Consider the following 15,870-nt stretch of genomic DNA (forward strand, 5'->3'; position numbering starts at 1 on the left):
TTAATGAGATGAGCTCGCGAGTGTTTTTGAACAAACAAAATCCAACACACAATATTTTTTTTTTAAATTATTTTACATTAAATATCGAAATATTTTACAAGCTTGTAAACGTATACGTTTGTAGAGTAAGAAAAAGTTAATAATGTTCGTTTTTTTTCTTGCTCATTCAGTTAAAGCTGCCATCAAGAGTGTACAGGACAAAATAAACTCCGCATGTGAAAAGCTGGAGATAGCACATCGCGAACTGGACGAGAAGGTTTGGACTATTATTACCCAGTGTTTAAAAAAACACTCACTGGCAGATTAGAAAAGATTAATTTCCCTTTTCATTTTTTTCTTAAATGTTATGTGAATATATAGGCCTAGCTCAGATAGAAATATTTCCACACAGCAGAGAATGTCCACTGTCATTCACTTTAAAGTTTATCTATGCAGAAAGCTGATATGAAGTATTAATATCCTTTGGCGCTGTGAAAAGACATTCTGTTTCATGATTAAAACACTTCATCTAATGGACAGGATACATTAAAATGGAGTGGATCAATTCAAAGCGGCACTGCAAAATCAATCTCGTTTCTTTCAGATTACATTAGTATTATTGTTGAAAAACCTTTAAAAATACAATTATCCTTGCAAACATATGGCACACAGTTTGTTTGATACCAATGTCAGACATAGTAAGTCAATGAGTAATTGAATCATTTGATTAAAGAGGTCACTCATTTCATGAATACTGAGGTCAATACAGAGGCGGTCTATAGGATTCTCAATGCAGATGACTCCAGATGTCACCTATTCACATAAATTCATTTAAAATATATATTTAACATTTTATTTAACATTTTCACAGTTTTTCAATTAATCCGTTCTGCATTGTGGTGAGTTTAGAACATTTAATACCGACTCCTTGAATGACCTCAGTGATCCACCTGAGGTAGTGAATGTCATGAAAGACGTGTCTAATTTTCTGCGTAATATTATGTTTGGTCAGACCAACGTGTCCTGTGTAATTATGAAGCATAATTTGCTTGCATTCTTTGAAGCCAGGTAGAGAGTAATTACCTGAAGGATCCTTGATGTCTTTCACAGTTGACTGAGCTGGTAAAAGGAGAGAAGCAGGGACTTGAATTCAAAAGGCAATGCAATGCCAATTACAGAATGACCTACAAACAAAATGACATAAGCTTACCTTAACAAACAGCATTGAAGCCACTGATCCGTCAGATGAGCAACATGCTGTGCTGCCGCAATGTCTTTGTGCAGCCAGTTATAAAACTTCACTGCTGTGAATACAAAGTTCATTTGAGGGACGCTTTTCGGGACCATCTGAATAAGACACTGGTCAAACTCAAGAATAACTTTTTTGACCATAGGCTCAGCTCTTGTCTGAAAACAAACTGCAGCTTGTTTTGATGACAAAGCGACGAGATCAACTGGAAAGGCAGAGAGAAGAACTCTTGGAGCTGCAGAGAGATCTCAAAGAAACCCTGGTACATACTGCCACATTGAAGTCTATTGAAGTTTTTTTTTGTATTCCATCTTTTTGGAAAGGCTATTGCCTCTTCATCACACACCCCAAGAAAACACAACAAAGTTATGCCTGAAACAATATTATTACAATTATGAAGCTAGTTACCATTATGTGGTCTGATAAAGAAAGACATCATTGGCCATTGAATATTTCAAAGCCATGCATTATTTGTCATCTAACACAATGCTCATTCTGAAGTGTTAAAAGTGCTTTTGTACTCTGTTTGTAATCTGCATAATAGCCTTTTGATTGTTTTAAAATTCAGGACAGGCTGAAAAGAGAATACTGTGAAGAAAGAGAGAAATTCTTGAAGGAGATGATAACTTTCAACAATAAATTCAGCCTAATCAGCAACAGAAATGCTGTTTTTCACACCCAAACCCGCTCTAAGATCCAGAGTCTGGAGTTGGAAGCTGAAACTCTACACAAAGGTAAGTGTTTTATTGTTAAAAATCTGTATTTTATTCACTGCACACTACTGTGCATAAGTCAAATCCGATCTAAATCAATCCAATAATGTTTGGTAAGATTGTAATGTTTTTGAAAGTCTCTTAGGCTCACCAAGGTGACATTCATTTGATCAAAAACACAGTAAAACAGTTATATTGTGAAATATTATTACAATTTAAACAATTGTTTTTTTTTTTTTATTATTATTTTAATATATTTAAAAATGCAATTTGGTCCTGTGCTGGCAAAGCTAAATTTTCAGCAGCCATTACTTCAGTCGTCGGTGTCACGACTGGAGTAATCAGAAATCAGAAATCATTCTAATGGACGCTTTTCACGGGCTGTGATGAAGCGTTTCCATAGTTATCAACATTGCAAATCTAGCAAAGTTTTTAATATTTTCATTTAAAAAAAAAATGAATACACACTTTATAAAGATATACTTTTTGTTGTATTACCTTGGCAGTAAATGACAAAAAACAAATTAACGTTGCTGCGAGGGTGTATACTGTACAACAACTGAGGGAGTGATGGCAATTTTGACATCTTTCTCTCTTCTGACTGCTGTATCTCTATATTTTTCCCTCTTTTGGAAAGTCACGGAAAATTCTAAATGGTGAATGGCACGTAGTGCACTATATAGGGGATAGGGAACGATTAAGTCAGTGTAAATATGCTTTGCAATGAGGCAAATGAAGTTTGGTTTCATGTTAGTGTCACGCAAACCACCACGGAGCCAGTCCAGAGACACGATAGCACAGAGCGGATGATATAAGCGAGTCGGTGCAGACCACACAACGTATCGGACACATTTGAATTCTGTATAGAATGCTATATTTTAAAGCGATATGGAGGAGATTAGGAGGATAAACGGTTAGAGATTAGGAGGAAACTGCTGCTTTACCGAGCTCAACGGCTCTGGCCGAGCTGTGATATAAACGAAACGCTATTGGCTATTTCAAAAAAGGGGAGGAGCTGTTCGATATGTCCCGCCCTGTCTTCCTGTTTCAGTGGAAATTGTCAACACATTAAATAATGCTGTGCATTTCAAGGCACTTAAGTGGGCCTTTAATAAAGTTAAACCTGACATTATTTTAGTCAAAATAGATATTAAAAATCATATATAGGTTTTTATTAACTAAACATTTTATTGTATTTTAACCTTTAAGTTCTGAAAATATGCTTTACATTGTTAAATCACCACACAAGATTTAGCAAACTATTTGAGCCAAAATTAGTGTTAATGAGCACTGAATGACTATCAAGCTTTTGTCGGCATGCTGTAATTTGACAAATAAGCCTGTAATGTTCACTTTACTGAAAATGCACCATTGTTTCTTAGGTTTCGATGAAAACAAAATTTTGTATTTCGGAAGACAGCCACAAAATCCTCATTAAAATGGTTATCGTTTTTCAAAGGTCTGTTTGTTGTAGTTCTGACCGCCTGCCAGCAGGTTACTTGAGTTGTCACCTTTGCTGTTCCTCAGAGATGGACTTGCTGAAGCAAAAGAACACTTTGCTGAGCTCCATGGAGGCAGAGAAAAGATCACTAGAAGCTGAGCTCCAGGATATACAATCACAGCTTGCAGGTAAAACAAGGCTCTGCTCACTTCAGAACTTTCTCTGACATAGTTTAGAAGTATCCATGTGTCAAAAAGTCCTCACCCCCTAGTTTTCTGTTCTTTTGCAGATATAGAGAGAGATCTGAAGGAAGCAGTGGCTTTGACAGAGATTTTGAAGACCGAGAGGCTCATGGTCCGTCAGAAACCCTTGACAGACAGCACCTGCATCAGGCAAGAAAGTTAAGACCTATCGTAATATTAGTGTGTGTCTTTATCTAACCAGAGAAACATGATCCATGAGGAGTGTAAGCAAAGAATGCTGAATTTCCCTCCATCTATCTTTCCATCTTCCTCCTCCTGTCACTTAACCATGTGAAACTAATGCAGCATTAGATCCATCCTATTAATTAGGTCTTTGATATGTTGCTTACTATGTCCGGTCCAGAGTTAGATAAACACAACCCCTTCAGATCAACGCCCCACTAAGAAGTGATGATGGAAAGGGGATCGATAGCTGTCCTGTCTCAGGAAGAAAGCTCCTCCATAGGGTGTGTAAATCATATGTGGGGGTAGTGTGGAACAAATCTTCCTCATTAAAAGGAAAGACTGTATAAGCCCACAGGATGTGCTGAGGACGAGGCTTTTGGGACAGCGCTGCTAAGCTCAGGATATGTTCATTCCTCTCCTATGTAGTCATGAATCACTCTTAAACACATGCCCCCATCGTGCAGAGGGCAGTTTTTCCCCTGTATTGATCATCTGACATTGAACATATGTCAGTTGAAATTAACAGTATCTATTTAAGTGGAAGTTATGAGAAAGACTCCATCAGCATCCCAAACTTTACTGCATGGCAGGGTTGAAGTGATTTATTTTGCCCATGTAAAGATGTTTCTGGTTTTATGTGTTTTATCAGCCACTTCGGGTTAATTCAAGACTTCCTTAAACCTCAGAGTTGGTTTCCAGTAGTATTTAGTGAGCTTATTCACGTTCCTCATTATAATGTTTTGGGATGCAATTCACACCAAACCATTATAAACAAATTTTCTTGTTCATATAGTGCAATTGTATACAACCTAATTGTTCCAAACTGTATTAGTAAATCCTAAAATCAACTGTGTGCATTAAAAACATTTTATGTTGATTTGCCTTAACTGGTTACATCCTGGAAACCTATTCAGCTGTTCTGTTGACAATGCTACATGCTTTAAAAATGTCTTTCTTTTTAAAAGACAGCATTTCAGTCTAAAGTAGTAATGTAATAATGTCGTTATATGAAAAATCAAACATTTTCAGTTGTATTTAGTCATGTAATTGATTTATACTATATAGACAAGATTTGTGGATTTCCAAGGCTGTTGTGTTTATCACATACAGTGTGGATATTCTTTGCCCTTAAGTCTCGTTTTTCTCTTAATGTTGTACAGTAGTTGTAGCCTAATGAAGGAAGAGCAAAGTTGCGTACCATTCATGTCATTTATATTCTGTTATATTCTTTACTCATTGGATATGTACTTACTCAAGGCAAGCATTTGTTTCTTGTATATGTTCAGAATTTTGTTGTGCTCACATCAGCAGACATTTTCTGCTGAAAATTTCCTGAAATAATTTCTTTGAAAATGATTTGATATATGAATATATGAATCATTTATTGAGCAACATATGATTCATATGAGCAACCAGTATTTTAGATTAATGAAACTTTCACTAATTTTGCAAATGAGCATTTTTTTTTTATTAATTTTAAAATAAATACTAAATAGCTTTCAGAAAGTACACAGATTACAGTAATGGTTCTGTGCTCGAGATGGTCGATTTAGTTGTCTAACCTGTTAAATCTAATGACTCTCATGTTCTATTCAGACTGAAAAAAGGGCAACTGCAAATTGGGCTGCATGTTTTTGCCAGTAGTTAGTGGGGACAACATGGTGAAAAGCTATGCTGACTTTCAGTACATTATTTTGTGCCCCGTCTTTCTCTCGTTTCATACAATTCATTAAATCACAACTATGCATTCTCCATGTTTCTGCAGTTTTTCAGCTGCGGCCCTTTTGAATATCGGTTTAGAAAACAATTTCAAATCTTTCACCAAGTGCATTCAAAAGTATTTTCTTTGTTCTTTTATCTCTTAAAGGGGACCTATAATGCCCCTTTTACAAGATTTAATATAAGTCTCTGGTGTCCCCAGAATGTGTCTGATTGAGAGACTCAGGAAGAAGTTACAACTGAACTTAGAATGCATCTGGATGTTTCTGAATGGTTAGTGGATAAACGGTTATTGTAGTTGCTGTGGAGTTGATTCAACTCATCGACTAGCATGTGCCGTCATGTTAAACTTTTGTGCAAATGCAGCATTGAATTTACCCTCGTTTGTGAAGCAGTCCGGCGTAAAATGACGGCATGGTAACAACACTCTACTACAACAACTCTTCCTCTTCTCTAAAGCAGCCCAACGTGGCCTCACCCCCTTTGTTACATGTTCTCGGGGGCAGGGTTTATGTAAATTTTAGGGTTAGTGATGTTACTAACCCGGGAAAAAGCTTGTAGTCCTTAAACAGAATTTTTTAAAAGAAAATATCTCTCTTTGCATTGAACTTTGAATGTCGTAATTGCAGATGTTGTTTATGCAACATCACACACTAACTAAAGTTAAAAAAGTGAAATCATAATTAACCATCCCTTTAATAATACAGTATAAAGCATGAAGTTGCTTGAATGATTGAACAAGATCAAAGATTTGAAAATTATTACATGAAATTAATAAAATTAAATTAAACTAATTTTTAAGTTAAATTAAAAATTTGAAATGCAATTTAAGATTGTATTATTTCGCTTTGGGCATCATGATCGAATAACCATCTTCCTGCGTGAATGTGTCTGTGTGTCCCATTCAGACTCAAGAAAGAACTGGAGTTATATAAAGAAGAAGAGCTTGAGCTTCTGCGAGAGACCCTCAGCTCTGAGATTCACTCCCTGCGACTGGTAACTATGTACTTTCCAAACACAATGACAGAAAAAAATGGTCTTTCTCATTGACACTGCTACTACAATCTCCTTATATACCCAAAGCTAAGGCACCAAGGAAGTATTTTAAGCGCTTTAATCTGAAAAATGGATGAAAAGCGCTAGCTTTCTAGGCATAGGCACATAATAGGAATGTGTTTAGTACTCTACAATGGAAAAAAAGAAAAAAAACTTTTTTTTTTTTACTTTGCAGAAGTTATCACAGAAGGACATGTTGTGTTGAGGCTGGGTGCTTCAGTCAGACTTCGTATACTTCAAAAACCCTCTGTTTTGTAGGCTAATATTTGGCATTATGATTGTTGTTATTATAGTGACAGTTTTGTTTTGACTAATGATTTAATTTTGTTGGACACAGACTTCATATACAGTATATACACTATAACCAACATTGTAACAACTTTAGATGATGTGATCTATAGTTTTGATCTTGCTTATTTGTACTGTTAGAAAAGCTTGACTAAGGCCAATGTGTTGAACTAAATTAGTTATTTAGATATGTTCTTCTGTAGATACTGTACCTGTCTTCATCTCACGCAAGGCACAGATTCTGTTATAAGTACTTTAAATGCTGACAACACTGACATCTAGTGGCCCTATTGCAATAATACATCCAAACGGAAAACATTTAAATGCTTTTTAATATCCATGTTTAACAATAAAAGCAGGGTTGCATACAGACTGAATTGGATTCGTATCAATCCAAAAAATTGACTGCTTGTTTGTAATGAAATGATTAAATACACATTTTGGACAGATAAAAATGGACTGTTTTTCAATTTCTGTTGCACATACAGCATTGGTGTATGAAATAAACAGGGATAGATTTATTGGCCTTAGGCTATGATTGGTGAGGTTGGATGACTGGTGCACATCTGCCATTAAGCTGATCTGTCTGATTCTCATCTCCTCCTTAGACCCCAATGGGCAGATTATTCCAGCCACGGAAATTAAATCGTCTGAAACCCCCTTAGTAATAGGCTGCTTTATTTTCCCATTGTCTGAGGGTGATTAATTGTGCACTGTAAAATTGCTTAGAAAAATATGACTAATGTCTTAAGATTTTGTAAGACTACCCAGCCCAAAAATTAGAGCTAGAAAAAAATCTATTCTTTGTAAATGATGCTGCATGTGGCAGTTTGCTCCTTATGTTTTACCCTTGTCATCTACCGTGGTATTTCTATACTGGGCCTGGTCATTATGAAAATACATTAGTTGTTAAATTATTAAATTATTATTCTCAATTATAAGTCATTAAATTATTGTGGTTAACTTGATTTGAGCACATTATGCACAACATAATATTTATTAAAATAGTCAACGTGACTACAGTGGTTCAACCTTAATGTCATGAAGCGACGAGAATTCCTTTTGTGCGCAAAAACAAAACAAAAAATAACGACTTTATTCAACAAATTTGTCGCTCCCCGTCTCTCCTCTGCTACGCTATTTTCGTTGTAGCTTCCAGGTTCTATGTCCAAACGGCACCTCAGTATTGGCCGACGCCTCTTCACGTGAGCAACACAAGGCACGTGTGTGATGCTGACGCAGGAGCCGGCGTTCGGACGTAAACACGGAAACGCAGCACTGCGCCAACTTCTTAACAGACTGACAGGGAAGAGGAAAAATTGTTGAATAAAGTCATTATTTTTGTTTTGTTTTTGTATTCTCGTCGCTTCATAACAATTAAGGTTGAACCACTGTAGTCACATTGACTACTTTAACAATGTTTTTACTACTTTTCTGGACATTGAACATGGTGATTTCATTGCTTTCAATGGAGGATTAAAAAACCTCTTGGATTTCATCAAAAATATCTTAATTTGTGTTCTGAAGATGAACAAAGGCCTTACGGGTGTGGAACGACGTGAGGGTGAGTAATTAATGACAAATTTCATTTTTGGGTGAACTAACCCTTTAACATTAAGTGTTATAAATTTCTAGAGTTTACATTTTCCTAAAGTTTTTGCACTTACATGTCATGAATCATGCCTACAGTACATTATATGGCAAAAAAAAAAAAAATTAATTTATACCCAGCACTTCTTAGATCTCCTTCTTGGATCTAGCTTTTGTTATAGCCACAGTGAAGGATGATAGGATCTGATAATTGTGTGATGTCTGCCATAGCCAGCTCTGATTGGAAGATGTTTGTTATATTCTTCATTAGTTGTTCATGGCTCTTTATTTTGTGACAGTCGTGGCTCTTAGGGAAGTAGGCAGAGCAGGCTCCTGATACCGCAATGTGGGACTCTTCAGAGAAATATAAGAAAGCACCTTATTCAGTACATGTAAGCTTGCAGTACTATTTACTTTAAAGAATGTAACCTGTGAACCTCACAGATTCCTTTATTTATAAATATCAAATTTGACAAATGTGCAAAACTTACTGCTGCATATAGCCAGCGTGTTGCCACCAAAGAACTGTGTTGTCCATTTGTATTTTGTGGCAGCACTGCATTTCTCAAACAGCCTTGATCTTCTTATAAAGGTGAAATCATAACCCTGTTTGCATGGAAAGATTAAATATAGAAAAATAAATGTTTTGTTTGTTAGGATAGTGGATTTTGCCCTATAGGATTGGCCTGAATTCTGGTTTCAAGCTTTTTTTTCAATATCTTGGGTTGTCCACTGGGAGGTGCTGATGAATCATTGGGTTCTGTCTATTGAAGTCTGTTAAACAAATAACGTGTTTACTTCACACACTTGCAAACACAACTCTTTGGGCCTGTCCTAATACCCACACTTGTAGTCTTTGCACTTGTGTTATAAAAATGCAAGTGAGGTTTTTACATAGCTTCATTTACACATTTTGATTTTCAATACTTTGCACTTTAAAATAAACTTTTAAATGTCTCTCCAGTAGTCTGTATGTAGAAGATGGTGCTTCTAATTAAGTAATAAAAAAGCAGTTGCAAACATTTTGCAAAATGCACATACTTATCTCTGCACCAATAAAATGTAGTGTTTTACTACCAAATTATATGTAAAATATAATTGCTGCTCTGAAGTGGATTTAGTGTCCATTAAGGGATAAAAAAAAAGCCTAGCTTTGGCATGTATCAGACCTGAAACAGTCTTGTGCACTTATTTCCTGTTGTGTGCACTCTCAAGTGGCCAAGACCACAAGTGTGATGATTGGGATAGGCCCTAAGAAAACTGGGGCCGTATTCACAAAACATCTTAAGGCTAAAAGTAGCTCCTAATTTGCCGATTTAGGAGAAACTCTTAAAAATAATGGCCATGACAGTCCTAAGTTTTTGCTCTAAGAGTATTTCACAAAGCATTTTATCTCTAAAACTAGCTCCTAAATCTGTGAAACACTAGGAGTAGTCAAGAGGACTCCTAACCCTTGTGAAAAAGAAGTGTGCTTAATTGTATTGAAAGTGTACTTTTTGTGTACTTCAAATCTTAAAAGTATACTTTTTAAAAGTGCACTTGCAGGTAATATAATTCAAATTAAAGGCCACTTAAGTATACATAAAGAGAATATACTTTAATGACAATATTTATTAATACACTTGTTTGTGTTTGTTTAAAGTATTTCTTGGGTTTTTCTTGTGCATCAACAAAAAGGTTGTGTATTTGTTTTAGAGATTGTTTCATCAATAAATGTAGAGGGTTTCAATTTGCATTTGTGTTGATTGTAATTTGGTAATTAAGTTTTGAAATATACTAAATTGTAACTTCATTATTATACAAATTTAATTACAAATGTATTAAATTATATAGTGTACATGTAAATTACATTAAAGTATATTTTAGTTCACATTAATTGCTTGTCAGTACATTCGGAAGTACACTTTTACCATATTTCAATGTACATAATACATAAATTGTATTAAAGTCCCACTTAGGTGGTTTAAAAAAATCATTCAAAAGTTCAACGAATTGCATTTAATATGAACTTAATCTGTGATACATTTGAAATTAATTACAAACAGAATGCACTTAAGTGGCGAAAACATTACATTTAATTCACACTTAAGTGTGTTCTTTAAAAATATATTATTTGTGCAATAAGTACACTTTATAAAAGTATACTAAAGTGCACTTCTTTTTCACAAGGGAAGTCACTAAGACAAAATCAAAAACAGTCCTAAAATGATTGTTGGTGCCAATCTGCCTTAGCAATCCACCCAAAGGCACTGTACATCATTGAAGCAATAGCGATAGAGCCTTGGGTGCTGAGCCTTTTCTTCATAAATGCAATACATATTTTGATTTATAGATTTGAATCTACGATAAAACACCAAAAATAAATCTTTAATAAATAAATAATAATGCCTGATTACCTGTGGCAGTTGTTTTCACTAGTTCACACTTACAAATGATCAAATAGAGTAAATAAAATATATATAAAAAAATTTATTGGCCGTGCTGTTCAAGGGGATCGAGGGCTCAGAGCTTGGAATTTTGCCCAAATCCAGAGTTCTCCTCGTATCCCCAGCCAGCTGAGAGTGAGGAACGGGTTGGCGGAGGGATGCAGAAAACTGTCGAGGTAACTATGTGAGTCGGCTCTCGTCTGTGTATATATATACCTCCACTCAAGCTGATTAGATAGACTGTTTGAATGTGCTCCTCCAAAATTTTGTTTATAAAACATAATTTGTCACTTGAATTCTGCAATCTCTCGAGATGCAAACATGTAAGAGGCGGACAATTAGCTGAACATATACTAGTTTAAAGGGTTAGTTCACCCAAAAATGAAAATAATGTCATTTATTACTCACCCTCATGCCGTTCCACGCCCGTAAGACCTTCGTTAATCTTCGGAACACAAATTAAGATATTTTTGTTGAAATCCGATGGCTCAGTGAGGCCTCCATAGCCAGCAATGACATTTCCTCTCTCAAGATCCATTAATGTACTAAAAACATATTTAAATCAGTTCATGTGAGTACAGTGGTTCAATATTAATATTATAAAGCGATGAGAATATTTTAAATATGTTTTTAGTACATTAATGGATCTTAAGAGAGGAAATGTCATTGCTGGCTATGGAGGCCTCACTGAGCCATTGGATTTCAACAAAATTATCTTAATTTGTGTTCCGAAGATGAATGAAGGTCTTACGGGTGTGGAACGTCATGAGGGTGAGTAATAAATGACAGAATTTTCATTTTTGGGTGAACTAACCCTTTAATTAGTGACACTTAGCCTACATTTTAAAATCTTTATTTGAATATGGCAACATTTTTATTTTAAAACCTTTATTTGTACATGGCAACATGATACCTCATTCTACAATATTTCTATTATTAAATCGCTGACAGAGACTCCTCCCCATCAGCCAATCACTGTGGTCATAGTCCATAGCAACGAGGTCAATCCCGCCCTTTCTCTTAGCTTAAGACTTCTCTCTATTCCTCAGTAAAAGTTGGTCTCAGCAGCTTTGTGAATAGGTTTTAAGAGAAAACACTTAGCTAAGAACTTGTATTGCCATTTAGGAGAACTCTTAGTGGTAAGATAAAATGTTTTGTGAATACGGCCCCAGAGCTATATTTCAATGCGTAGATGTGCAAGTCCTAACCAGCACCAGTTTTGGGTGCATTTTACAGGGTCTTCGCGGATCTTAGTCTTAAATTAAGTTTTATCAAATTTAAAGTTATAAAAAGCCTTAAATATCTTAAATGGTATTAGAAAAGTCTTAACTGTTTCAAGAGGTCGCAAGGCTTCTTTCCTCAGCAGTGTTAAAGCTGTTCTGTGTCTGCTCAATATTCTATGTAAAGACATAATGCTGCAAAGCCAGACCAAATTGTGCCTGCTCTGACCTACCTCAGTCCCTAGAATCAAAGTATACAGTTGAAATTGCTGTGTAAATGCATGTATGCCACCTCTAAGCAGCATTAAAAAGTCTGTGTGTAAAGACACCTAAATGCCACTTCAAAAGCACATCTGACTGTGACACCTAATGCCTTTGTAAACTTGGCATTAAATTTGGGGGTGGAAAACCACTATATTTCTGCTGTTTCATAAATGCCATCTACTGTCAGAGATTGAATTTGACTTCAGCATGTCTGCCGTTTTTGTTCAGACAAATGTGAGGATCGACCCATATTTTTTACACCACTTATACGCAGTGTTTTAATTGTTAACTGGAGGAACGGTAAGAAGCTAATGTGCTTCCTAATGTGCATTCAAAAATTGTAGAATAATAAGATATAAGAAAATATGATTTTTTTTTTTTTTTTTTAAACCTGCAGATGCCGTTTTAACTTGGGAATGTAGTTAGTATGGTATAGTGGTTTAGTATAGTAAAGTTAATGTATTTTATAGTATGCTTAAACTAAAAAAAAACAAAAAAAAAACAAAAAACATTATGCCGTATTTAATTTTAGTTGAAAGAAAGTGTATCCAAAAAGTATAGATAGCATAAGATTTTTTAGTTGTTATTTGAATAAAAAAAAGTAATGCAAAAATAAAATGTGTCTTGATAGCAGTGAGACTAATGTACCGCATTGCACATAGGTTTACAGTAGATCGCATTCTTCGCAGCTGCACACAGCAGGCCTCCATCCTCGGGCACTGCTGGAGCAGAACAGTTTACTGGCAGTAAATTCTGTAACTCTGCAAAGAAGAGAGGATCTGTTTAGTACTTTTTATAGACATAAATATTAGCTGTGTTTAGCATTCTGTTTCTCAAATATATATTTGAAAGAAATAGCATATATGTTACACATCTTGGTGCTGTGCTATATTTGCAATTTTAAAGCATATTATAAAAAGTGATATACTGCACTGTACTCAAGTTTTGGAAAAAATAGCATAGCTTGCAGTATATGCTAAAATATTGAATAACATACGCTGAAAGGGTGTGATGGGTAATATGATATGTTGTTTGGAATATTTGTTTTTGGAAGGACAGACTGAATTACCTCTGGTTTGGTGATTCTGGAAGATATCAGTCAGAAAGCGTAGTTGATTAAAAATGTTTGCTTTTTGATATGTTGTCCATGTAGCAGATACATCTTCCAAACAATTTTTTAAATCCTATATAAAAAGAAGTTAGCATAAAAATCAAATCTTAATTTTGATATTAGATGTGCCTGCAATAACACCATCAACATCATACCATTATTTTACTACGATAATATTTTGTATGTAAACAGATAGTTTACATAGTGTTTTAGCTGTAGATAAAGAGACGCTATACCTTAAGATTTTTGTCGAGCTTCCCAAAAGAGAGTTCAGAGGAAGAGCAGGAAGTATTATTTCCATGAGCTCTAGTCAAGAGAAATGCTGTAGAAGAACCACAAAGAGATTTCCAGTAAAAATCTTCATAGAGCGATTAGAATCAAACAGGGATGCACCGATGTATCGGCCGCCGATATTTATTGGCCGATTTCTGCTCAATTTACAACCATCGGCATATCGGCTGTAGCAGGAAAAAAGCCAATATAACAAACCGATGGTTTATTAATTAACTGCGTGAAGGCGCGGAGCTTTATAATGACTGTTGCGTAATCCTAGCGCTGCTGTCTGCGCTTTAATGTTAATCAAATAACAAAAGATCGCACACTATTCTTGACTAAATAACTTCTGTAACTTTCATTAGTGTAGCGGACCCCATCGGAATGATGACTAAAACTTTACTCATGTTTTATTACGTTTCTTGCGTCCATTTTCACTCCAAAAAAAATCACCACAAAAGCTAAACAATACAGAGCACAAGAAGTGCACATTAAATTCTCTCTCTCTCTCTCCATTGCATTATCATCAACATACAGCGAATTACTCAAAACACTTATTACAACTAACAGTAAACAAATACATACAGATCTTACGCCTTTTCGGGGGTGCTTAATAAACTGACAAACTTTAAATCTGCAAAATATCTCAGAAGAACTGCATGCTCTCCATTACCCTTATAGCTCCGTAGACGAGAAAACCCGTCAAAATAAGAGTCCCGTCTTAGTAAAGGAGAGCAGATCTCATACATATTTAAACTTACAAAAAATATTAAAATGTATACAAAAACAAATTAGAAGATTTATCACAATGAAGTGTGTTACAATAAAGAAGAATTAATATGTATATAATTTATACAGTGAAGAATATGCAGTGTTATTTTACATTTGTTTACTTTATTTATGTAACTGAATACAGTTAAACCTACCTAAAAAGCACTGTTTATTTCATATGTATCTTTGTTCTGTTGTCTTTATGTAGGCCTACTGAATGTTAAATGGATCCAATCCATGTTCATTAAAATTATTTGATGATGCATCAATAAACCTGCTAGTATATTTTAATGCAGGTGTTTTTGAACTTTGCTGATTTAAAACATGATCAAAATACTATCTATTTTAATGACAAAATTTCAAATAAAAGAGGAAGTGACAAGTATCGGTATCGGCCAAAAATTTTGTTAAAATCGGTATCAGTTTCGGCCCCAAAAAAATCATATTGGTGCATCCCTAGAATCAAATCATTCAAGATTTAGCATGCATACTGTAAAGTAACCGAAATAATGCTTACCAAAGAGCAAGCAAAGCTTCTTCCATGTTCTGATTATTGTTGCAGATTTCATGTTGTTAGTGCTATTGGGAAAAGGCTCTATGTGATGTTTACCTCTTAAACTTTTAGTTTTGGGAATAAATTTATTGCGTCATAGGTTAATGTACAGTCATTTTGTTGACCAAATTACAACATGCCTGCCTTGAACAATCAAAATTGCTAAGGTTTTTAAAGAGTCAGTTTCCAGTCAGTCAGTGCTTCCACTAAATATAACAGACTAACTAATTGCCAAAACAACAGTTAGTCTGGGAACCTTCATAACTCTTAATTCTGTTGTTTTCAACTTCTGTTTGCTTTGATAATAAGTTGTGTTTTGCACCCTGGATTACTGTGGGATATTTACTTACTTGTCGGTCAGAAAAGGTTCTAGATAACAGCTATATCCTAACATAGACTTTAGCACCTCACTGCCAGCTGTGCCATTATTTATATCATTCACTTGAGTTCCTTTTACTCAACAGTCTATTGTTTAGTATGTTTTCTAGTGTTGAATATATACTGTGTATGTATGTATGTATGTATGTATATATGTATATATATATATATATAATATTATATATTAGAGAAAAGAAGAAAAAACTAAAAAGACACATTGAACTGATCAGAAGTGACAAAAGATTTCTATTTCAAATAAATGCTGTTCTTTTTAACTTTAATCTATTTTCTATCAAAGAATTCTGAAAAAGTTGTTTGATAATGAAGACTGGAGTAATGACTGCTGAAAATTCAGCAGGAAAAAAAATCACAAGAAAAAAAAACATTTTAAAATATATTAAAATGGAAAAT

General features: G+C 34.8%; 2 protein-coding genes across 5 annotated transcripts in view; one reads left to right on the forward strand and one right to left on the reverse strand.

The window, feature by feature from the left end:
* ccdc172 (coiled-coil domain containing 172) overlaps window positions 1-15,870 on the forward strand; it is a 48,271-nt gene that overhangs the window by 293 nt on the left and 32,108 nt on the right. The window contains exons 2-8 of one of the 4 annotated variants that reach the window (XM_051917785.1): window positions 171-256; window positions 1,374-1,490; window positions 1,797-1,962; window positions 3,469-3,570; window positions 3,672-3,774; window positions 6,438-6,525; window positions 6,761-7,245. In XM_051917785.1, coding sequence (XP_051773745.1) covers window positions 171-256; window positions 1,374-1,490; window positions 1,797-1,962; window positions 3,469-3,570; window positions 3,672-3,774; window positions 6,438-6,525; window positions 6,761-6,790 — 692 coding nt within the window. In that variant the 3' untranslated portion in view covers window positions 6,791-7,245. Of the gene's footprint in view, window positions 1-170; window positions 257-1,373; window positions 1,491-1,796; window positions 1,963-3,468; window positions 3,571-3,671; window positions 3,783-6,437; window positions 6,526-6,760; window positions 7,246-15,870 lie in introns of those variants that run through there. The other 3 variants (XM_051917787.1, XM_051917786.1, XM_051917788.1) reach the window with 3 other exon arrangements.
* Window positions 7,188-15,207, reverse strand: si:ch1073-126c3.2 (uncharacterized protein LOC555816 homolog). Its single transcript, XM_051917789.1, has 6 exons — window positions 15,046-15,207; window positions 13,721-13,806; window positions 13,443-13,557; window positions 13,022-13,134; window positions 8,955-9,069; window positions 7,188-8,817 (listed from the first exon to the last, which is right to left on the reverse strand). The coding sequence occupies exons 1-6, from the start codon at window positions 15,095-15,097 to the stop codon at window positions 8,630-8,632; spliced, it is 669 nt and encodes a 222-aa protein (XP_051773749.1). The 5' UTR covers window positions 15,098-15,207; the 3' UTR covers window positions 7,188-8,629.

This window comes from Ctenopharyngodon idella, chromosome 13 (assembly GCF_019924925.1).
Source record: "Ctenopharyngodon idella isolate HZGC_01 chromosome 13, HZGC01, whole genome shotgun sequence".
Lineage (NCBI taxonomy): Eukaryota > Metazoa > Chordata > Actinopteri > Cypriniformes > Xenocyprididae > Ctenopharyngodon > Ctenopharyngodon idella.

Bases quoted from the DNA above. Each gene is read 5' to 3' on its own strand.
- si:ch1073-126c3.2 (XM_051917789.1), bottom strand. From the start codon at position 15,097: ATGAAATCTGCAACAATAATCAGAACATGGAAGAAGCTTTGCTTGCTC. The intron at 13,558-13,720 runs GTATAGCGTCTC...CTTTTTATATAG, and splicing joins AGCTCGACAAAAATCTTAAG to GATTTAAAAAATTGTTTGGA. The intron at 9,070-13,021 runs GTACATTAGTCT...CCATGCAAACAG, and splicing joins GTAAACCTATGTGCAATGCG to GGTTATGATTTCACCTTTAT.